At 35.6% G+C, this 25,370-nt stretch overlaps 1 protein-coding gene across 1 annotated transcript; it reads left to right on the top strand.

Annotated features, from left to right (window-relative positions):
* The first annotated feature begins 5,504 nt into the window (after positions 1 to 5,504).
* Positions 5,505 to 22,993, top strand: LOC125260904 (GTPase IMAP family member 8-like). Its single transcript, XM_048179408.1, has 7 exons — positions 5,505 to 5,551; positions 6,670 to 7,236; positions 7,343 to 7,930; positions 13,638 to 13,854; positions 18,268 to 18,826; positions 19,244 to 19,642; positions 22,871 to 22,993. Coding segments are annotated over exons 1-7 (2,454 nt in total). The 5' UTR covers positions 5,505 to 5,550.
* Positions 22,994 to 25,370: the final 2,377 nt, after the last annotated feature.

Here is a 25,370-nt window from a genome sequence, read left to right as displayed (position 1 = left end):
TAGAGGACTGCATGCCACAAAAATACTGTAAAATCCCGAGTCTTTTTTTAGAGACAGATCACATGACACTGAAAATGGGAATGTACACTGAAAAACATGTTTAGTCAGTTCAACTTAGAAAACTAATAATTCTTGTGGTAACATCTATATTTGCATTTTAGATTTTAAAAGTTTAAAAGAAAAAAAAAACCTTAATGTGATTTATTGTGATGATAAAAGACAAAATTCGTTATATGTACAGTTAAGCAGATGAGCCCAGAATATTAACACAACATGCAAAAGTGTTTTTCTCCCATGGGACGTATTAAAGAAAAGCCTGTTACATGATTTTTTTTATATATGGCAAAGCACTTTCTGGGCTCATCTGCTTGTTGTAAATAGTATAGTGTTGTGTTTATTGTAGATCAATAAGGTACAAGATGTATGTTTTCAGGTTAAGTGTTGTTAATGTGAATGTCTGTGATTGCTGATGCTGTATTATCCTCACGCTTCTCTTCATGTGTTTTGACCTCCCTGAGCTGTTGTTTGTGCACCAATCTTATGCACCAAAAGCATGCTTTCATTTAATTTTAATATGTGTGGTATAAGATGAAAAAAAAAAAAAAAAATGTAATAAATAGAGTCAAATCACAGATCCTGCAAAGACAATTTTAATGTCAGTCTCAGGTAGTAGTAAGGTACATGTCTAGATTTTTCTGCTCACTTATGCAAGTTTATTTTAAACAGCCACTTTTATAATCATGTGAAGTGCACATGAATATTATGTTTATATATATATATATATATATAAACATACCAGCATTGGTCAATACTAGTCAATACATTTTAGTATTAGTAGATTGAATGAAACTTGTCCAGCTAAATTGTACAATTTAGTGGTACTAAATAAATGTGCTGATATCCTACTTTAAGTCAAATAACTGTTCATTTTGTTCATTCATTTTTTTAATTATTAATTTTTTTAAACCATAGATTGTGTTGAAGTCATTGTTATTTGGTACTGAAGAAAATCTTGATACCCTGTGAAATCATAAACTTCACAGATATGAAGCTGCAGTTCTACAGTCTCACCACCAGATGACAGTGTGCAGTTTACATGATACAGGAACTGAAGCTTTTGTCATTGTCAAATTCCATCCATTAATTCTCCTGTAGGATCACAAGGATGTAGAATGAAGCCAGTCAATCACACAGTGAACACACACATCAACACTTAAGTTAGTTTCTCCATGTTTGTCTGTGAAACTGGAGAAGAACAAGAAAACTCACACTGCAAGTTAAAGGTCAGAATCAGGGACCTTCTCCTGATGTGAGGTGACTAGCAAATTTATTCACAAATTTAGAACTAAGACATTTGGGATTAACATATCTTGAACACATGTGCTTGAGTTGATACAGAGGATTTTGATGTGTTGAGACTGAGTGTTCTCATACTAAAACTATAAAGGATTTGTGTGTGACACTTAATTGTGCTTTTTTCAGGTTTAATGGATATTAATAAATCGTGATGAAGGATATTAGCATCATCTCCTCATGTTCTTATTGATATAAGAAACACTGCAGATGGTCCGAGATAGTTTAGTGAGGATTTCTAATCACACACCGTGATTATGATCAACAAAGAAAGAGGGCGTTTTACAGAAATTAAAGGGAATGCATAAAAATTGGTCAGGAAGAATCATGGTAACATAGCAGGAATAGAAATGACAGAAATAGAAATTATGTTAATATTATGATATGTCTGTGCTGCAAAGTGACCTCTCTGTGGCTGTTCTGGGAGAAAACGGAATTTATTTATTTATTTTATTTATTTATTTGATTTTTTAAAAATAAAGCCTTAATGGGAAGCTCTTGTCTTTTATTCATATTATGCCTCATTCCCACAGGAATTGTATCTTGATCTTTCTCCTGTACTTGTTCAAGAATCAAGACAATAAAGTAATTGACCTTTGTATCATGACTGACTCCACCTGCACATACAGATTTCTTCTTGCTCTCATATTGGCAATGAGGAAGGGATATTACAGGCATGACCTCTAATCCTCCACATACAGGTATTACATTTCTGTATTAAATACATTTTTGTTTGTCATAAGAAATAGATCATGAGAGTATCGTCATACTTCGTTTTTGACAAGCATGAAAATGAGGCTGTGATTGAAGTACAGTGTGTTGGCATCGTAAAGACTGTATGTTGATCTCTCAGAGCGAAGTTTTCACCTGCATAAACAATTCAAAATGCGTCTAACCTGACTGAAGTCTATGTAAATGTATGGTAGAATAAATTGCTGAATGACTAGTTTAATTATGAATGTAATTAATAATTGAACATGTATGAGCTGCAGTAATGCTATGAGTTTACCTTATGAAAAAGACGTTTATTCAAGTGTGCTATTAGTATACTTCTTTTAAAATAAAAATAAGAAAATATACTTTCAGTCTACGTTTTATATACTTTTCAGAAATATATGTTATGCACTTCTGAGAAATATACTTTATGAACTTCTCAGAAATATACTTAATGCATTTCTCAGAAATATACTCAAAATTGTACTTAAGTATACTTGACTTATACTGACAGAGAAGTCTACAGTCCATATATCTGGCCAATACTTAGACTTAAAGGTATAATTAACCCTCTACCGCATAGTGTTGCCATATGGCAACATACACTTTGTGTTCATTTCCTTGCCACCGTCTCTTTAACAGAACATTCTCGTTTTTTTTTTTTTTTGTTGGTAAGAGAAGACCTTAGTTTAGCCAATGATGTGCTTTGGTTAAGTCAAATCACATGCAATTTTTTTCTGTGGTGTGATTTTCGGACAGACTGCCGTCTCTTGTATGTAGTTGCTGAAAGCAAATTAAAACGTCAGTAACAAACAAGGACCCGCCCATGTCACATTCACAAAAAAATTGTTAACATCATCTCAGGTAAGTTATGATAACATATTCACCACTCAAAAAAAAATTTATGAAATTAGTTTTTGGTAAATCGATAAAATGTCTGTGTTGACATATGGCAACACTGCGCAATAATGGAATGACTTTATTATAATAGGTTAGCTAGCAAAGGCCAACTGCAGTCTGTTAAGCTGTAACAATCACAACATTAATGCTAGTGATATAATGTTGATTAGTCGTATGTTAAGGACTGCCATGGCATTTGTATTATGGATTCAATCAACATCGGAGACCTGCCATCACAGCCAGTACTACTGGCCCAGACCAACCACTGGCCTACCATTGTGTCTCAAAAAGGCAGGTGCAAGTGGCTGTAAGTGTATTGTTAGGGTGAAGTGCACCAAATGTGATGTGTACATGTCTCACCTCTGAAAAAAAATGCTTTTTGAAGTTTAATACAGAAAAAAGATGAAGTTTCAAGGATTATGGGGGGTTCATGTTCATAACCTTCCTCTCATAAGATTGCGTAATGTTGAATTTTCATGAACTACAATATTTTTGGTTTTATGTAAATGTTTTATGATACATGATGAACAGTATTAGATTTGTTTTTAACTGTCTACATTTGCAATTTAAATAATATTCACGAAAAACGTAATGAAATTCAAAGAATATAAAGCATTATTCAGCAAAATAATAAATTCCATAAATAAAAGCACAAGATGTTGGAAAATAAGTATAAGGTGTTGTTTATATTTAGTGCTAAAGCTTATAATAGCACCAATGTATTCAATACAAACAACATTTCTGAGGAAAAATATTAACTATATACACATTTTAAGCGCATTGTTGCCATATGGCAACATATCATAAAGTACCTTAAAATAATATTTTTTTCCAAATTTTTTTTACAGCACTTCAAGTTAAGCCATTTTAATAAAAGAAAAAATAAATATTTTTTTTTTTATAAATTTATCATAATGCGTGCGGTAGAGGGTTAAGTAGTCTAAGTATACTTGGCTTGTTGTTGTATTTACCCTGCAACTGTACAAATGCATACAAAGATCCTTATGAATAGTGATATTAAAACACTTTTTAGGCATATTATTAAGAAATATGCATTGTGCAATAAAGAAATACTCTAAATAAAGTTTAATTATAATTTTATATCAATAAGTCTTAAATGATATGTCAATTAATAAATGTGTTAACAGTTTTGAAGTATACTTAGTATGAAATAAATGTATTTTAAATAGATTTTGCTGTAGTTATAGTTTTTTTGTGTGTTTATTTATTTATTTGTTTTACTAGGGTTACGTTGTTTGAAAATATTGATTTATAAAGAAAACGGATATGTTCCTAATTCTGAGTATCTGAATGTTTGTGTAGGCTGGTCCACTGTTACTGTACATAGGAATTTACTTCAAATCTACTTCCCTCTTTCCCCGCAACTGACTGAATTTCCTGCCTATCCGTGAAAAACCATCTGGACAAAGTCTTCGACAAAACTGCGATTTCTCAGCTTTTTGTTTAAAATGTTACTTTTTTATGAAACTTACCCACATTCAAATGTTAATAAAAAAGGATAAGCATGAGAATAAAATGTTTTTAAAATAGAAAAGTACACTTAAAGGTATATTTCATGTATAAATATTTTAATACTGAAATTGAAATATGAACATATTAGTATTACTTAAAGTGCAAAAATAACATATAATTAGTAAACTATTAGTATGATGTTATGTTCACTTAAAACAAACTTACAAGTATACTAATAGTTTACTGAGAGTATACTTCAAAGTGTACTTCCATAAACTAAAAAATGTACTACTAGTATTAAAATAGTACACTCATAATACTCATAAGTTCACTTGCGGTACAAATGAGAAATGTAATTGAACTAGTTGTGCACTTAAAGTTTACTACTGTTACACTTATAGTACACTTAAACATATACTTTTATATACTCAAAGTACTCAAAGGGCCAATTTAGTCCCAAGCAGTATTGAAATAATACACTTACAAGTTTACTACTAGTACATATATTAGTATACTTACTACATAAAGTATACTTAAAAATATACTTAAACATTACTTAAGTACACATGATCTTGAAGTATCCTACTTTTCCTAAGGGTTGGCTTTATTTTTTGTCACAGAACTGTATCAGAAACAAATCAATGTAAAATACCGTGTTCAGTGTTTGCTGACGTGAAGTGCTCACATAATATCTGGTTTAAAATGATTGTGTAAGAACATGTTATCAGTAGTCAGTAGAATGCAGAAGGTGATTTACCTGGAGAAGCCTCATTAACTTCAAATGATGTTGACCAAATGAGGGCAGCTAAATATATTAGATTGTATGTTTCTTCATTAATATTCAGAGGATATTGATAATAGCAAAATTTCCTCAACAACACAGAAGACTCTAAACTGACTCTATTTTCTAAACTCCTCGGCATCTCTAACTTTCACATTTCATATTGTAAAAATATTTCACAGATGTTTTTTTTTTTTTTTTTTTTTTTTTTTTTAATATATATTGGTTTGTTACTGTGATGGGAGTCAAATATAAATGTCAGACTTTTGTTTCATACAGTAATTGCTGCTCATCGCAGGAAAAGATGGAGCAAAGACGAACCTCCTAAGAGTAAGTCTTTATAAAGATGAACAAATACTTGAATTGATGAATAGGGGAGAGCGGGGCACAACCTAACGCTTTTTGACTTTCTCAGTTTGTGTAAATCTACTTAGGGTTCAGAGAATTTATTTTCTTCCACATTAATTTCACACATGTCTGGTACAAATATGTGGCTTTGTTTCATTAATACAGTGTATACTTTTTTCTTTATTTATCCAGAAAGAAGGGAAGTGAAATGTGACAACATGCCCCATAGGTGGAGCACATTGTAACATGACCATATGACAGCTTAAAATGTTATCTGATTAAAAAATATACATGACAAACTAAAATATTTTATCAATAAAAGATAATAATTATTTTTTTCATATAAAATAATAGCATTTTTTTTTTTATTCAAATTTAAATAATTTGACAAACAGCTCTCAAAGAACATGGACGAGCCAGAACAAATGCTGAACATTTCTTGAAATATTTTTTTTCTGGATGTTCAGGTTCTTCCTCTCAGTCTTTATTCACTGTTTTTTTCCATAGTTTATCAACAGAAATTCTTAAAAGTTAATTATGCCAATTATATTGGTAACTGTATAGAACAGCATAGTGCTAGCGGGGCACATTGTAACGCAGTGTTACAACAAACCCTATCTGTGCAACTGGACTTTAAACCTGGTTAGTGTCTTCTGATAGTTAGTGAAGCATTAAAGAACTACCCTAACTGCTAAACAACAGATTGGAGATTAAAATAATATCAGTTTTGTCTCATTTTAAATACATTTTATATATATATATATATATATATATATATATATATATATATATATATATATATATATATAGCTTAAGTAATACATTGGATATTTATTTAACAATAGCTGTAAAAGATTACTGAATTGTTGTGCATTTTTTTCCCTTTATATTGTCAATATGGCAACTACTAAATATGTTAGGTTTCTTCATGCTAGCATGTGTGGAATATATCCACTTTAGTTTGTGCCCCGCACATCCCCTAATGTATGGAAATTTTGAGCAAAAAGCAGAAGTGATACATTCAACTTATGTTTTTTTGGTCATATATGTTTACATGTTACACTCTCTGTGCTCTGAATGTCTGATTTGACTCTTTGCAGTGAGGATCATCCTTCTGGGGAAGAGTGTGTCAGAAAACAGTGGAGTGGGAAACTTCCTGTTGGGACGAGCAGCGTTTGACAGTGAAGCTCCTCCAGATGTTGTAGAGAGAGTCGGAGGAAGATTGAAGGACAGACATGTGATGGTCATCAACAGTCCTCAGCTGCTCCAGACAAACATCTCAGATCATCAGATCACACAGACGGTGAGAGAGTGTGTGAATCTGTCTGATCCAGGACCTCATGTGATCGTTCTGCTCCTCAAACATGATCAGTGTTTAGCAGAAGATCAAGAGTGTGTGGAGAAGGTGCTGGACTCTTTCTCTGAGAAGGTTTATCAACACACCATGGTGCTCACCACACAAGAGCCCACTGAAACCAATGACATCCTACAGAAGATCATTCAGAAATGCTTCTACAGACACTTCAGTCTTCAGAGAAGCAGCTCTTCTGATGATCTTCTGCAGACGTTTGAGGACATTGTGAAAATAAATGATGGACGACATCTGGATTGTGCTAAAGAAGAAGCTTCACAGTATTTCACAATGAAGAAACAAGCCACAGAAGGATGTGAGTGTGAAAATATTTGATGTTTCTAATGATAAATGAACAGCTATTCAGTGTGGTGAGAGTGATGGGACAATAATAAGGTTTTTACGTGTTCTTTTATTATCAGTTTCAGAGGGTGTGAAGCTGAATCTGGTTGTGTGCGGGAGTGACGGGACATTAAAATCCTCCATATCAGAGCAGATCCTGAGAGGCGTGGAGCTTCATGGACGTCAGATCAGTCTGGTGGATCTTCCAGCTCTGTTCAACACTCGTCTCTCAGAGGAGGAAGTGATGCGTCAGACTCTCTGCTGTGTGTCTCTCTGTCATCCTGGAGTTCATGTTTTCCTCCTCATTATTCCTGATGCTCCACTCAATAATGAAGATAAAGCAGAAATGGAGGAGATCCAGAGGCTCTTCAGCTCCAGAATCAACAAACACATGATGATCCTCATAATGCAGAGTTCAGAGCATCAGACAGCAGAACTCGATGCAGAAACACAGTCTGTCATTGAGAGATTTGGAGGTCGACATCATTTCTTTGGTCCCAACACACAAGTGTCCACATTGATGGAGAACATTGAGAAGATGCTGGAAGAAAACAGAGGAGAGTTTTTCTCCACAGAGACATTTCTGGAGGCGCAGATGAAAAAACTGAAGAAATATGAAGAGATGAAGAAGAAAATTTATTCACTAGAAACGCATTTACTGTCACAAGGTAATCAGAAAATCAGTTTATGTCTTAATCATTAGAGCTAGAAAAATGACAAAACAAATTGAATTTTACATTTAAATTCTACAGCAGTTTTTTATTTTTATTTTATAGTAGTGTTTTATTTGTATTTTGTAGTGTGCAATAGACAGCAATAGCAAGCAAGCACATTTTATTTATATAGCACTTTTCTAAACAAATTAATGCAATTCAAAGTGCTTAACAAGGAATACAAGGATAAGAACAAGGATACAGCAATTAATACAATTAAAAAGAACAATTAAAAAGTAAAATAGACCATTAAGATACATAAAAATAATAAAATTTATAAAAATCAAAATATGAAAAATAGAATATAACATTATAAATAAAGTAAACACAAAATATAAAAAGGTTTATAAGATTTTACAGGAAGGCCAGACTAAAAAGATATGTTTTTAATTTAGATTTAAAGCTATTAATGTTTTCAGCACATCTTATGTTCTCTGGAAGGTTATTCCAGAGGTGAGGAGCATAACAGCTAAAAGCAGCATCACCAATTTTTTTAGTTCTACCATGAGGTACCTTTAGAAGAAAAGAATCAGAAGATCTAAGAGTCCTTCTCGGTTCATATACTGTAATCAAGCCAACAATAGAGCAACAATATGCTGTGACTAGTCCCAATTAGTCTAGCATAGCACACACCGCCAGTTTTTTTTTTTTTTTTTTTTTTTAAAGAAAGAAAAAAAAGAAAAGAAAATAGTATTGTATGTTAGTATTAATGGGTCAAGTGTTGACAAAAAAAATGCGTCTTCAGCAGTAACTAAATAACTAAATAACTAAAGATTCAGCAGCTCAGGTTGAGATAGGCAGGTCATTCCAACAGCTTGAAACAGTCCAGGTAAAGGTCCATGAAAGTGATTTTGTGCCTCTTTGGGATGGCTCCACAAGTCACCATTCACTTCCAAGCGTCTTGAGGGCATGTATGTCTGAAGTAATGAACACAGGTATAGGGGTGCCGAGCCAGTGGTTGTTTTGTAGGCAAACATCAGTGCCTTAAATGAGCGAGTGACAATTAGCAACCAAAGCAAGTTTATGAAGAGAGGTGTGACATATACGCTTTCTTCGGCTCATTAAAGACCAGTCTTACTGCGGCGTTCTGGATCAGATGCAGAGGTTTGACAGTGCATGCTAGAAGGCCTGCCAAGAGAGCATTACAATAGTCCAGTCTGGATAGAACAAGGAGCGGACAAGGAGTTGTGTGGCCTGCTCTGATAGGAAGGGTCTAATCTGCCCAATGTTGAATAAGTTAAATCTGCAGGATTAGACATTTTTAGATCTGTGAAATTTAAGTGATCATCAATCACAACTACAAAGTTCCTGGCTGTCCTGGAAGGAGTTATGGCAGAAAAATCTAGCTGAATGGAGAAATTGTAATGAAATGTTGGGTTGGCACAGACCACAAGCAGTTCTGTCTTAGCAAGGTTGAGTTGAAGGTGATGGTCCTTCATCCAGCCAGAAATGTCTGTCAGGGAGACTGAGATGCAAGCAGCTCCCATCGGATCATCTAGTTGATGAAAGGAAGAGTTGTGTTATGTTATGACATGTAGATTGAGAAGAGAAGTGGCCCAAGCACTGAGCTCTGAGGCACCCCGTTAGCTAGATGTTGTAACTTAGACAACCTTGAGGGTTGACATATCCAGTGAGATGAGTACTGATGATTTGGATGTTGCTTGTGCCAGTCTCAGGGCTTCAGTAACCGAGAGTCTAAGTTGAGTGGCAGCTTTTGAAGCCAGACTGGTTGTTGTTCAGGAGGTTGTTCTGTGTAATAAAGGTAGGGACTTGGTTGTTCATGACTTGTTTTTGCAATGAATAGAAGAAGATATACCAGCCTGTAATTTTCTAGAAGTGCTGGATTTACAGTGGGTTTCTTAGAGGGGTTATCTAAGTCTGCTTAAATGCTGTGGAAAAGGTACCAGTGTGAAGAGAGGTGTTGATAATGTGAGTGATTGCAGGTACAATTGAAGAAGATGAAGAGATGGCCAGAAGAAGATGACTGTGGCATTTGCGAAGTAGATTACTAGCCGTAGTCAGAGACATTCAAGCCATAGTCAGAGACCTCCAGTGGAGGTGGAGACAAGGTGCTCTCTTGCGAAGGGGCTGTCATAGGAAAGGAGAGCGGGTAATACCATCCACTTGTATCCTGCTTCTTCATCTGTCGGCCTCTCCCAGTACAGGAGGTACAGAGGTAGTAGTGATGTGGCGCCACTCACATCTCACACCTCCATTGGTCACCTCCTTTTAGTACTGACAGTTCAGAGGTGCATAATTTTGAATTTTGAATTTGCTAGTACAGACAAGGTTGGTGGGTGATATCGCCACTTGCGTCCCACATCCTCATCTGTTGCCCTTGCAATACTTGGGAGTACGGAGGAAGTTTCACATTCCTATGGATATACATGGAGTTGGAAACATTATTATTGCACTTCCCTTATGACAATGGTGAGGAGAATGGACTGTTCACAAAGGGGATGAGCATGACAGCTAGTTGTGTCCTGCTTTCCCATCTGTTGCCCCCTTCGATATGAAGGTTGCAACAGTTTCCACATGTATTCACATATGAATGGGCAGAACAGAAGAGGAGAATGGGCTTTACCACAACTTGTGTCTTATTCCTTTATCTGTCGACCCTTCAGTTTGGACCTGCAGGTGATGGTGTGGACAAAGGAAACTATGTTAACACATTTCCTAATGTTTGCTAGGATTAATGGAATGTCAGAGCATAAAAAGTGGACATAGTCCCCATTAGTGGCCCACTCTCACTCTCTCTGCACTACTTGCTAGAGCTGTAATAATGGCAACCAACTGATAAGGTCCATTTGGTAGAAAATAGTTGAGGGAGGCGATATGGCACCCTTCTCTCTCAGTGGCCCCAAAAGATTACTCTGGATAATCCATAGAGGTTTGGCAGTGAAAGTCTTTCAGTAATACAATTGTAATCTGGCTCGCTGAAGGGGGAACAAAGCTGAGTCATGATTCACACAGCATGCCTGTGTGTCTTCCTTTAGACAATCTGAAGGTGATGATGTTTTCTTCAGGCACATTTTATAGCCTGCCTGTGTGTCTGTGACATCATCCGACTGCTTTAGCCAATCAGGATGGCATGTAATTAAACATATTTCAGACATGGTTCACGTGGTGCATTCCCATTTCGTCAAAACCATGGCACAGCATGTTGTTCTTCTTCTCAGGGAACCGTGTTACATAACCTGTGATGTTAGGATTAATTAAATTGATAATTTATAAAATGTCTTTAATATCTGGCTGAACCCAACTATCATCTTACTAGAGGCTTGAGGTAAGTTGTGCTAAAATGTATTAAGCTGTTTTAGGTATGGAAAAGGAAATAGGCTACAATCGCGGTTTTCCAATTGGACGGGGAAGTTTTCTTGCGCGTTTGGTCTTTTCAGTGTAGCAAAGTTGTTTAATTCCAAGTAAACTTTTATCTGACTCCATTTTATTATGACCTCAAATTTAGTTTAGAATGTCAACTGATTATTGACCATTTATATGATAATTTATCTAGACATTTAATTATTCTATTTAACTCTTTACTCTTATTGTACTCATTTATTTGGATTCCTATAATGCTATGAGTCTCGTACCGGCCGGGTATACGATCTCATATACACAATCTCGTCAGTCTTGGTCATTAGACAGAGGCGATATTCTAGAGGCCATACCGACTTCTCATTCTAGAATATGTTTATTTAGTCCCCATATCTGGACACACCGAATTAAGGTAAGATTACTTTTAACTATAAGCCATGACCATTACCATAAAATCAGGCTGACCATTTTAGCTTCTTCTAGTGGTAACTTTACATAATCATGCAGTGGTTTACCCACAGACAATTATTGAGAATAATCTCACCATAATCAGAGGTTAAGACCAGGTAAATTTGAGTCAGGTAAATATATCATGTCAATCATATAATCAATTCAAAGATGATCAATACAAACAACAACTGCTCAGAAACAGAGTAAAAGATTACAGGATCGAGCCCGGAGCCTCCTGCAACATCTCTTTAAATACCCAGACCAAGACAGAAACTTCTTTCAAATGGAAACATGAGTTCACAATGGGAATTTGCATTAATCAGGGTCCTAGACTGAGTAGTTTACAGAAGGCCATTTGCATTAAAGACCCTGTGAAGGTGGACACACCCATTACAGAGAGCAACATATCTCTAAAATCTTAAAACCTTTATTACCTTCTGGTTTACTTCTGTGGGAATAAGACCTTTGTACCAGTCGCACTGAGACATTTCAAATGATACCAAACATGAATAATGTTGTATGATAACTGTTCACATTAAACCATATAGATTTTGGGTGAATTTCAGGTCATCTCTGCATGTGGAGAGAAGAAATGGGGGAAGAGGGGGAGAAGGAAAGGAAATGTAGATTAAGGCAATACTGAGGTGTGATTGACTCAGTGTGATTGTGTCTCGGATGGGGATGCTAATTTCGCAAGAGAGAGTCCAAATGTTAAAGGTGCCCTAGAATCAAAAATTGAATTTACCTCGGCATAGTTGAATAACAAGAGTTCAGTACAAGGAAAAGACATACATTGAGTTTCAAACACCATTGTTTCCTTTTTCTTATGTAAATCTCATTTGTTTAAAAGACCTCTGGAAAACAAGCGAATCTCAACATAACACCGACTGTTATGTAACAGTCGAGATCATTAATATGTATGACCCCAATATTTGCATAATGCCAGCATATGTTCAAGGCATTAAACAAGGGCAGCCAGTATTAACGTCTGAATCTGTGCACAGCTGAATCATCAGACTAGGTAAGCAAGCAAGAACAATAGCGAAAAATGGCAGATGGAGCAATAATAACTGACATGATCCATGATATCATGATATTTTTAGTGATATTTGTAAATTGAATTTCTAAATGTTTCGTTAGCATGTTGCTAATGTACTGTTAAATGTGGTTAAAGTTACCATCGTTTCTTACTGTATTCACGGAGACAAGATCAGTCGTTATTTTCATTATTAAACACTTGCAGTCTGTATAATTCATAAACACAACTTCATTCTTTATAAATCTCTCCAACAGTGTGTAATGTTAGCTTTAGCCACGGAGCACAGCCTCAAACTCATTCAGAATCAAATGTAAACATCCAAATAAATGCTATACGCACATGATTTGATGCATGCATGCAGTATGCATGACAAACATCTTGTAAAGATCCATTTGAGGGTTATATTAGCTGTGTGAACTTTGTTTTTTGCACTGTATTACAGTCGCGAGCTCGATGGGCAGGGTGAGATTTAAAGGGGCCGCAGCCCCTGAATCGGTGCATAGTTAATGATGCCCCAAAATAGACAGTTAAAAAAATTAATTAAAAAAAAATCTATGGGGTATTTTGAGCTGAAACTTCACAGACACATTCAGGGGACAACTAGGACTTATATTACATCTTGTGAAAAAAACTTTAATTTCCTTAGTTTTCTCAATGAATATCCCTCTCTTGGTCCAGACAGTCCGGCAATCAGTCTTATAAATATAACAAAGATTATATTTTATTAATCAAAATAAGGAAACGGGTGAAAATTACGTATTGTACCCCAATCCCCCTGTTGGTTTCTGAGTCACTTGAATTAATAAAGATGTTTTCTTAAATTTCAGTTTGATTTGTCCTGTTTTTAATTTTCAGGTTCAAGAGAAAAAACAGATGAAGTGAGGATTGTGCTGCTGGGAAAAACCGGAGTTGGGAAAAGTGCAACTGGAAACACAATCTTAGGAAGAGACGCATTTACAGCAAAAACATCTCAAGAATCAGTGACTAAAGAGAGTCAGAGAGAAACATCTGAAATCAACGGCCGACACGTTACTGTGATCGACACTCCAGGACTGTTTGACATTGAAGTCAAGTCAAGTCAAATTTATTTATATAGCGCTTTTTACAATTTGTAATTGTTTCAAAGCAGCTTTACATATTAGGAGCACAGAAAAAAGAGAAATGGTTAAAAATAAGCTGTACAAGCAAGCGTGGTAATATGTAACATATACAAGATGGTGCTACATTAAGCCAATGTCGGCTGACTCCCAGGGGTGGAAAAAACCCCCTAGGAGAAAAACCCAGCGTGCTAGCACTGGGAAAAAAGTCCTAGGAGGGAAAAAACCCCTTGGAAGATATATATAATATATGTAAATGGATATGGAGATCAAAATCTGAATTATACATTTTTATTATAGAGATTAAAAATAGATTATATATAAATATATGTAAGCGGATACGGAGATTTAAAAATCTGAATTATAGATGCAGCCAGAACTGGATCTGTAGGCCCATTGTCTCCTGGGCTACGTTGTAGTCAGGTCCAGACACAGGTTCTCCATCTGATCTGGATACGGCCTGGATCCAGCACCCGGCAAACCTCAGGATAAGCAGAGAGACTGATATTAGCGTAGATGCCATTCTTATTCTGATGTACAGGTATATCTAGTGTTATAGGAAATGTTCTCGGTTCCGGCCGACCTAATTATTGCAGCGTAACAATCCTTTAACGGATTTGAAAAATGTTAATGTACTGATAATGTGTTATGTGTATGCAAGAGCAAAGAGATGTGTTTTTAGTCTAGATTTAAACTGACAGAGTGTGTCTGCTTCCCGAACAATGCTAGGAAGATTGTTCCAGAGTTTAGGTGCTAAATAGGAAAAGGATCTGCCACCTTCAGTTGATTTTGATATTCTGGGTATTATCAACTGGCCTGAATTCTGAGATCGCAATAGACGTGAAGGACTATAATGCACCAAGAGCTCGCTTAGATATTGGGGAGCTAAACCATTTAGAGCTTTATAAGTAAGTAGCAAGATTTTAAAGTCTATACGATGTTTAATAGGGAGCCAATGTAATGTTGACAGAACTGGGCTAATATGGTCATACTTTCTGGTTCTAGTAAGAACTCTAGCTGCCGCATTTTGGACCAACTGTAGTCTGTTTAAAAGCCGAGCAGAACAACCACCCAGTAGAGCGTTACAGTAATCTAGTCTTGAGGTCATGAATGCATGAACCAACTGTTCCGCATTTGTCATTGAGAGCATATGTCGTAATTTAGATATATTTTTTAGATGGAAGAAGGCGGTTTTACAGATACTAGAAACATGACTTTCAAATGAAAGATTGGTATCAAAGAGCACACCCAGGTTCCTAACTGAGGACGAAGATTTAATGGAGCACCCGTCAAGTGTTAGAGAGTATTCAAGGTTTTTTCGTGAGGAAGTTTTTGGTCCAAAGATTAGGATATCAGTTTTTTCTGAATTTAATAATAAGAAATTTCTTGTCATCCAGTTTTTAATGTCAGCTATGCATTCTGTTAGTTTTGTGAATTTGTAGGTTTCGCCAGGGCGCGAGGAAATATAGAGCTGAGTATCGTCAGCGTAGCAGTGAAAACTAACACCATGCTTCCTAATTATCTCTCCTAAGGGCAGCATGTACAGAGTGAAAAGCAACGGTCCTAGTACTGAGCCTTGTGGTACTCCATATTGAACTTGTGATCGATACGACATCTCTTCATTAACTACTACAGACTGATAACGGTCAGATAAGTAAGATTTGAACCATGCCAAAGCAATTCCACTAATGCCAATATAGTTTTCAAGTCTTTTTAAAAGAATGTTGTGATCGATAGTGTCAAAAGCAGCACTGAGATCTAATAACACTAATAGAGAAATACAGCCACGATCGGATGATAAGAGTAGATCGTTTGTAACTCTAACGAGAGCAGTCTCAGTACTATGGTATGGTCTAAATCCTGACTGGAAATCCTCACAGATTCCATTTCTTTCTAAAAAGGAGCACAGTTGTGTTGAAACTGCCTTTTCTAGTATCTTTGACAGAAAAGGTAGATTCGAGATTGGCCTGTAATTTACTAAATCTCTCGGATCTAGTTGAGGTTTTTTAATAAGAGGTTTAATAATAGCCTGCTTAAAAGTTTTTGGCACGTATCCTAGTGTTAACGATGAATTAATTATATCAAGAAGTGGACCTACGACCTCTGGAAGCATTTCTTTCAGTAGTTTAGTCGGCATTGGGTCTAACATACATGTTGTTGATTTTGATGATTTGATAAGTTTAGATAATTCTTCCTCTCCTATAGCGGCGAATGATTCTAGTTTTACCTCAGGGACACTACAGTGCACTGTCTGAAGCGAAACTGTAGACGGTTGCATGTTTATAATTTTCTCTCTAATATTGTCAATCTTGCAAGTAAAGAAGTTCATAAAGTCATTACTGCTGTGCTCTTTGGAAATGTCAGCAGTTGAATCTCTGTTTCTAGTTAATTTAGCCACTGTGTCAAATAAGTACCTAGGATTATGTTTGTTTTCTATTAAGAGATTTGAAAAATAAGTAGATCTAGCATTTCTTATAGCCGTTCTGTACTTAATCATTTTTTCTTTCCACGAAAGGCGAAAAACTTCTAGTTTTGTTTTCTTCCAACTACGTTCAGCTTTTCTCACAGCTCGTTTTAGAGCCCGAGTGTGCTCATCATACCACGGCGTTGGATTAGTTTCCCTAATCTTCTTTAGACGTAAAGGAGCGACTGCATCTAATGTGCTGGAAAAGAGAGAGCCAATAGTTTCTGTTGCAGCATCGAGTTCTTCTAAGTTGTCAGGTATACTAAGGCGATGAAACTGCTCGGGGAGATTATTTATAAAGCAATCTTTAGTGGTAGACGTGATGGTTCTACCATATTTATGGCTGGGTGGTGGTTTTGTAGCCTTGGCTAACTGTATTATACACGACACTAAATAATGATCTGATATATCATCGCTCTGCTGTAGAATTTCAACAGCATCAATATCAATTCCATGCGACAGTATTAGATCTAAGGTATGATTACGACAATGAGTGGGTCCTGACACGTGTTGTCTAACTCCAATAGAGTTTAAAATGTCTGCAAATGCCAATCCAAATGCGTCTTTATTATTATCTACATGGATATTAAAATCACCAACAACAAGGACTTTATCCGCAGCCAGTACTAACTCTGATAGAAAATCAGCAAATTCTTTGATAAAGTCAGTATGGTGCCCTGGTGGCCTGTATACAGTAGCCAGCACAAATGTCAACTTACATAATGTTACATAAAGCACCATCACTTCAAAGGAGTTATATTTGAAATTCTTTTGAATGATTCTGAATATATTACTATAAATTACAGCAACACCTCCCCCTTTGCCTTTCTGTCGAGGATTGTGTCGATAGTCATAACCTTGAGGACTAGACTCATTTAAAATAATGTAATCGTCTGGTTTTAGCCAGGTTTCTGTCAAACACAGCAAGTCTAGTTTATTTTCTGTGATAATTTCATTTACAATAAGTGCTTTTGAAGAAATAGATCTAATATTCAGTAGCCCAAGCTTTATCATTTGTTTATCTAATTTATCTGTGATTTTCATTTTTTGAACATCAATTAAATTTTTACCCTTAAAAGGTTTCGGAAATTTTTTGTATTTACTAGTTCGAGGTACAGACACAGTCTCTATGTGATAATATCTAGGTGAAAGAGTTTCTATGTGCTGTGAATTATTTGAGTTCTGTGACGTGAGGCAGCTAGCAGACGGTCGGTTTAGCCAGTTTGTCTGCGTCCTGATCTGGGCCCTGGTTTGTCATGGTTTAGCTCTAAGACTATTTGCCAAATTTCTAGATAGAAGAGCAGCACCATCCCGGGAGGGATGAATACCATCTCTTTTCAACAGATCAGGTCTGCCCCAAAAGCTTTTCCAATTGTCTATGAAACCTATATTATTCTGCGGACACCACTTAGACAGCCAGCCATTGAGTGATGATAACCTGCTAACTATCTCATCACTCCGACGAACAGGAAGAGGGCCAGAACAAATTACTTCTGCTGACATTGAATTTGCGAGTTCACACACCTCTTTAATGTTAATTTTAGTGATCTCCGACTGGCGAAGTCGAACATCATTTGTGCCGACGTGGATAATGATTTTAGAATATTTACGTTTAGCATTAGCCAGCACTTTTAAATTTGCTTTGATGTCAGGTGCTCTGGCCCCCGGCAAACATGTGACTATGGTGGCTGGTGTCTCTATTTTCACGTTCCGTGTAATAGAATCGCCAATAACTAGGGCACTTTCAACAGGATTCTCAGTGGGTGCGTCACTGAGTGGGGAGAACCTGTTTGATGTTCTAATCGGAACGGAAGAGTGGTGTTTGTTCTTGCCACTATGCCGCCTCACAGTCACCCAGTTAGCCTGCTGCGTGGCTTCTACAACCGGAACCGAATGTGCAGTGTTTACTAGGCTAGTCGCCTAGTAAACTTTCTAATCAGGATATCCAGAGAGAAATCAGCAACTGCATTTCCATGATCCTGCCTGGACCACATGTGTTCATCATTGTGCTCAATTTAGGACAACGATTCACTCAAGAAGAAGCAACATCAGTGAAGATCATCCAAGAGACATTCGGTGAGAAATCTCTAAAGTACACCATGGTGCTCTTCACCAGAGGAGATTATCTGAAGAACAACACCATTGAACAGTGTTTGGGAAAACCTGGATCTCCTTTGATGAATCTGATTGAAGCGTGTGGAAACAGATTCCATGTGTTCAATAATAATCAGACTGGAGACCGAACACAGGTGTCTGATCTACTGGAGAAGATAGACAACATGGTGACAGCGAACGGAGGGAGTTTCTACTCATGTAAGATGTTCAGAGAGATGGAGAGAGAAAAACAAGAACAACAGATCAAGATCCTGATGGACAGAGTCAGAGAAAGAGAAGAGGAGATGAAGAAACATGAAGAAGAGATGAAGAGAGAACGAGAGAAATATAAAAATAAAATTGAGCAACTAAAGCATGAAAAAGAGAGAGTAAAAACAGAAAAAGAAAAATGTCAGATCAAACACGACACAGAAATAGACAGACTTCTAAACAGAATAGAGAATGAGAGGAAGAAAAGAGAAAAATATATAGAAAAAGAAGAACAATATAAAACACAAATACAAGAGAAAGAGAGAGAAATCCATCAAATTAAGAGAGAACAAGAGATATTTAAAAATGAAATAGAGGACATTAGGCAAGAAAAAGAGATAATCAAGAGAGAGAGAGAAGAGCAATATAAAACACTAATGAAAGAGAAGGAGGAGAGTAAGGAAAAGATGCGTGAGGAGATGAAGAGAGAACGAGATAAATGGGAGAAACAGAAACAAAAGGAAAAGACAAGAAGAGAAGAAGAGGATGAGAAAAGAAGAGAGAAAGAACAGAGAGTTTGTGATGAATTTAACCAGAAAATAAATGAAGAAAGAGAGAGAATGAAAAGAGAGAAAGAAGATCTTCAATCTAAACATGAAGAAGAAGAAAACAAGATAAGGATTCTGATGGAGAAAATGAACAGAGAAAGAGAAGGAATGATGAAGAAACAAGAAGAAGAGAAAGAGAGAATGAAGATGAAGATGGATCAAGAACGACAGAATCATGACAAAGAGAGAAAGAGAAGAGAAGAAGAACATGAGAAACATGAGACAGAGATACAAGATAAGATGAGACGAGATCGAGAGACTTTTAAACATGAAAAAGAGGAAATGAAGGAAGAAACAGAAAAAGTAAAAACAGAAAAAGATCAACTTAAGATCGAGTTGAAGACAGAAAAAGACAGACTGAGAACAGTGTTACGGTGTGTGGTGGTGGTTTGTATTGTTCTCTTTTTTTGTGTTTTACCTCCTCCACCTCCTCCACCTCCTCCACCTTCTCGCGGGTGGTTTTGGTGACTTTTTCAAAAGGAATAAATTTGCGTAGCATATTTTGTGAACCCATGTGGATGTTTAGTTAACTATATTCTCAGCCTCGTGCATGACTTGCCTAAACAGTTGTTTACTTCTAGGTAACAGTTTATAATGTTTTCATTAGAATGCATATTTTGTGCAGTCGTCTGTAAATGAATGACAGGCACTTTGTGTAACAGCAGAGCAACCTTCAGCTATTGTCTACAATGAGTTCAGCTTGTTGTGCTCGTCCTTTATACCTTGTGATGATACATGTCTTAGCTTATGCTTACCTGTTCTGACTAACATTGTCTGGTTTTCTGGTTGGTGACAAATGCTAAAATGTTGCTGAAACTATAGGTCTATTGTCTTTTCATGGTTTCCTTGAAGAACGATACACACACCACAAGGTTTAATTTTTCAATTGCACAATAAAATCAAGCATCCCAGAACACCTTAATAAGTTCAAGTAGTAGATTACTGTTTGATGAATGAATGAATGAACAAATAAATAAATAAACAAATAAATAAATAAATAAATAAGGTTTAACGTGTGTATGACTTTTTAGCGCTCCTGTGAAGTTCACTCAACTGCTCATTTAATCTGACTCCAATTAAATGATTATTACTCTTAGATCAAGTTTCTAATTAAGGAATTAATCATTGGTCATGTATTAATTTAGATAATTATTTGATTATTCTGGGTATCCTGTACTTTCAATTATTGGTTCATCAGGGACCCGATGCCACACAGAGATACTCACCCCGGGTTTGCGGTAAACTCACGGACATAAACTCGCCAGTCTGATCTTCATCAGAGGGTGTAATATGTTAGCTAAACCTTTAGTCGGTTGCCTACTGCTCAATCGAACAAAAGTGTATTTTACTCCTTAATTCATGTGGCTTCAGTTTGTTCTACCCTTGACACCGATTTAAGGTGCATTAGCCATCCTATAATTTACTGGTAATAATGATATCACAAGAATCCAGAGTAAATCAAATATAACATTTTATTTGTCAGGTAAAAGTGTATCATGTCACTTACACATATAACCAATTAGAAGCTAATTCAGAAATCATAAATACATAACATCAGTTGCTCAAAGATGACTCTAAGAGTAAGAAGTGCATATACACACAGTGGTGGGTTAGTGTTTTAAGACACTGATCCATCACTGCATGGGGTTTCTGGCTACTGTAGATGTGTGCGGAGAGTTTAGGGCAAGGTGTTGTCATATGCTATTTCTTTGAGATCTTCTCTCCAGATTCATTTTTATTGCAGGGCACTTGATCTCAGTTTTTGTATAGGAAAATCCAGTCTTACATGCATTTGCATTAAAATACTCAAATGTCTTATGAAGTGAATTCAACTAAGATTAATTAAAAATACTTTTTTTAAGACATTTCAACGCTTCAAAACTGTTTTTCAAACTTTCTGTTCTGTGAATCATCAGATCAGGCTCTGTATCATGGCTTTCACTTTCATTCAGCAGCACAGCTGTTTCCAGGACAAAAAAACAAGTATACCAAAATAGATATTAGTCCATAGACAATTTTTTTACAGGTTTCTTTCAGTTGTTACAGGCAGTGATGTATTTATAAAATAAATCCCAGCCGCTCGAGCCTTTTGTTGTGTTTCATTTCAGTAATTTTGGCAGTCAAAGCTGACAAGCTCTGTCAACTAATGAGAAACACCTTCAGACTGGTTTCTTTTGGACCGCTCAAGATTTCCATCTGATCTGTGACTTTGGCATTTGGTGCCATCAGGGTTGATTCTCAGAATTAACCTTAACACACAAGAATATATATACAGTACAGACCAAAAGTTTGGAACCACTAAAATTTTTAATGTTTTTAAAAGAAGTTTCGTCTGCTCACCAAGGCTACATTTATTTAATTAAAAATACATTAAAAAACAGTAATATTGTGAAATATTATTACAATTTAAAAGAACTGTGTACTATTTAAATATATTTGACAAAGTAATTTATTCCTGTGATGCAAAGCTGAATTTTCAGCATCATTACTCCAGTCCTCAGTGTCACATGATCCTTCAGAAATCATTCTAATATGCTGATTTGATGCTCAAGAAACATTTATGATTATTTTCAATGTTGAAAACAGTTGTGTACTTTTTTTTTCAGGATTCCTTGATGAATAGAAAGTTCAAAAGAACAGCATTTATCTGAAATACAAAGCTTCTGTAGCATTATACACTACCGTTCAAAAGTTTGGGGACAGTAAGAATTTTTATTTTTATTTTTTTGAAAAGAAATTAAAGAAATGAATACTTTTATTCAGCAAGGATGCATTAAATCAATCAAAAGTGGCAGTAAAGACATTTATAATATTACAAAAGATTAGATTTCAGATAAACACTGTTCTTTTGAACTTTCTATTCATCAAATAATCCTGAAAAAAAATATTGTACACAAATATTTTGTACAACTGTACACATTAAATGTTTCTTGAGCAGCAGATCAGCATATTAGAATGATTTCTGAAGGATCATGTGACACTGAAGACTGGAGTAATGATGCTGAAAATTCAGCTTTGCCATCACAGGAATAAATTACTTTGTCAAATATATTCAAATAGAAAACAGTTATTTTAAATTGTAATAATATTTCACAATATTACTGTTTTTTACTGTATTTTTAATTAAATAAATGTAGCCTTGGTGAGCAGACGAAACTTCTTTTAAAAACATTAAAAATCTTAGTGGTTCCAAACTTTTGGTCTGTACTGTAAATATATATATATATATATATATATATATATATATATATATTTCTCACCAGTGTTTGCAGAATTTGCCCTAACTCTCAAACAGGAGTATGCAGTTTGAAGTTAATAAAAGCACTACACATCTGATTTGGACTGGACCTACAGGGATGGTGTCATGAGCCAGGTTTGATTATTTCTTTGTTTTCTGTCTTTTTCCTTCGTCTATGCTGATGCATTTCAGCTGCTCATCATTTCTGCCTGCGTTTGTGCTTTCGCGTCCGCACCTGTTCTGTGTCTGTGTTGATTGCTCTGGTTATTTCTCCCTGCTGTTTGTGTCTGTGTCGGGTTGTTCCTACTGTTAGTGTGGCGTGCTACCACAGTATCTCTCTGCTACTATTATAATGTTGTTTGTGTGTGTGTTATCAGTTTGAGTCCCAGTCCCAGTACCAGATCCCGTACCTGAACTCGTGGTCCGTCTGTTTGAGACTTCTGTCGTCAGGCCTGGTCTCTTCCATCCACCAGCCAGGGTGTTTTCCATCTTCTACCTGAGACACTCCAGATCGACTACCGAGCCAGTTCTGTACTGGACCTCCTTCAGGGAACGAACTGTTGCTACCCCTTCTGTTCTCCAGCTGCAGTGTGCCGAGATTCAACGCCTGGCAGTCTGTTTTTGTTCTGTTTTCTGTTTGGGACCCCTAGTGAAAAAAAAGTATACTTTATTGTATTTTAAATATATTCCCTTTTTCTATAGTACACTGCAAATATACTAACAAAAAATGTACTATCATTAAATATATAAAAAGTATATTAGTATCATATTTTCACAATGCAACTTTTAACACACTTTAAAATAATTGTACTTAAATATATTTTTTAGAAAATATACTATAGAAAAATATACTTGAAGTGTAAGTTCAGTTTATTTTTTAAGTGTATTTATTTGCACTTTATAAAAATATATGAGGTATATTTTAACAGTGTGCTGAAAATGATCATTGTAACAATGCACTGAAAGTATATTTAAAAATACATTATTTAATATCCTGAAGTTGTAGTGTATCTAATGTTAAATTTGAGTATATTTTTTAAGTTTACTTCTTCATCCTTGGAATTCATTATATTACTTGTGTAATGACTGAGGCAAATCAGACACAATTATTGGTTAGTTAACCAATAGTTTTAAGCTCACTCTGGAGTCTGTCCCCATCCCCTGGGAAGTTTTCAGTTACAAGTTTATTGCGCTGAGGAATGTGGTTGCCACATGGAGAGCTGAGTAGAGACACAGAAAATCTGCATCTTCCCTGCATTTTCCACACAGAACACAGACTCTATGGCATTAACAGGGCTGATAGTGAAAAAAATTCCTGAGCCTGAACTTTTTTTCCTTGCCCCCCGAGAGGGTACTATGTATGCGACGCACTTTTAACACAACTTGTTGGCCCCTGGGCCCAAATATATAAACAGCCTAAGTATGTATAACCCTGATCATCATTATTGACAAGTGGCTCTTTTTTAGATATTTTCATATTTGCATTATGCCCTCAGTATTATTCAAGAAAACACAGCATTTTCTTCTCAATATGTTCAGTGCCTACATTGACCTTATTAGCCCATCTTAGTACAATCACTGGAAGTAAATGCTGCAGATGCTACAGTCATACCAAGACAGGTCAGTAAGTGGCAATAATAGTACTCCAAAGTACACAGGAATTGATTACCTAAAAGACATGAAAAGGACACACATTCATTTTTCTTTAACAAATTTAATTGCAAAATATGCACCATTCAACTGAAAAACTATAAAAAATGAATATACTGTAAAAGACGGTATGGGATTAACAAAAACATTTCTCCTTCCCTTCATTTCTTCCTTTCTGAACGTAGTTTTTTTTTTTTTTTTTCAAAACATGCAAATGGTGACCACTGAAAAACAACTGAAAAACCAAAATAAATAACTGTAAAAGACAGTGTGGAAAACATGTCTCCCTCCCTTCATTTCTTATTAATAATAAAAATAAAGTCGGAGAATAAAGTCGAAATGTTCCGAGAATAAAATACTTTATTCCGTGCGGAAACAAGGCTATGGTTGTGACGATGACGCGGTTGATTTATTAGCCTATGTAGCCTACTGCTGTTCTGTTTGCATAGACAGAACATAGCAAAACGTTTAGATATCGTTTCAGCTATTAAAACAGTTCCGTTTTGTATGTATGACACATTGATTTCGTTTCTGTTTTATTAAGTTCAGTTCCGCAGTAAAGAGACTTCTGCAGATTTCGTTTGTCTGTAAATACACGGTGCGCTGTCATTCATGATGAAAATAAAACTAAATGTCATTCTCCATGATTTCAATGAATAATCCACTTGGTCAAGATAATGTTTTATTCATTGATACTTTTAATTGAATAATGCCTATCACTTGAAACAGTTTTGCTGATTTGTATTTATTAAAACGATGTATTTTAAATGTAGCCTATATTAGTCTACATCAACTTGTATTCCTTGTACATAACAATGAATGTGTCGGAGGGTAAGGGGATATTTGAATTATTTATGAATAAACTAGTGTATTCTAAATCAGTGACGCAAGATCCTTAATAGAAATCTCCACTTTGACGCGAGAAATGCATCTTTACAGATATAATGAAAGAGTTTTTGGTTTGATTTGTTTTATTTCGTTAAGCAATAATTTAAATCTCTCCATCTATGTATTTGATGTCGGTAAGGCATGTATTGTTTTGAGGATAATTCGTTTCCACTGGATAAAAAAAAGTGTAAGTGACGGCTCTGGCGCCTCTGTATTGCATTGTGCAAGCTTCCACTCTCCGCACAAACCAATGGATATGCGCCTATACCTTATTTATATCTGACGAATAAAAAAATCTTCCTATTACAACTTAATTAATAAAAACAGAAACGAAATCAC

The sequence above is a fragment of the Megalobrama amblycephala genome, unplaced genomic scaffold (genome assembly GCF_018812025.1).
Source record: "Megalobrama amblycephala isolate DHTTF-2021 unplaced genomic scaffold, ASM1881202v1 scaffold199, whole genome shotgun sequence".
NCBI lineage: Eukaryota > Metazoa > Chordata > Actinopteri > Cypriniformes > Xenocyprididae > Megalobrama > Megalobrama amblycephala.
This window is presented reverse-complemented; position numbering and strand designations above follow the sequence as displayed.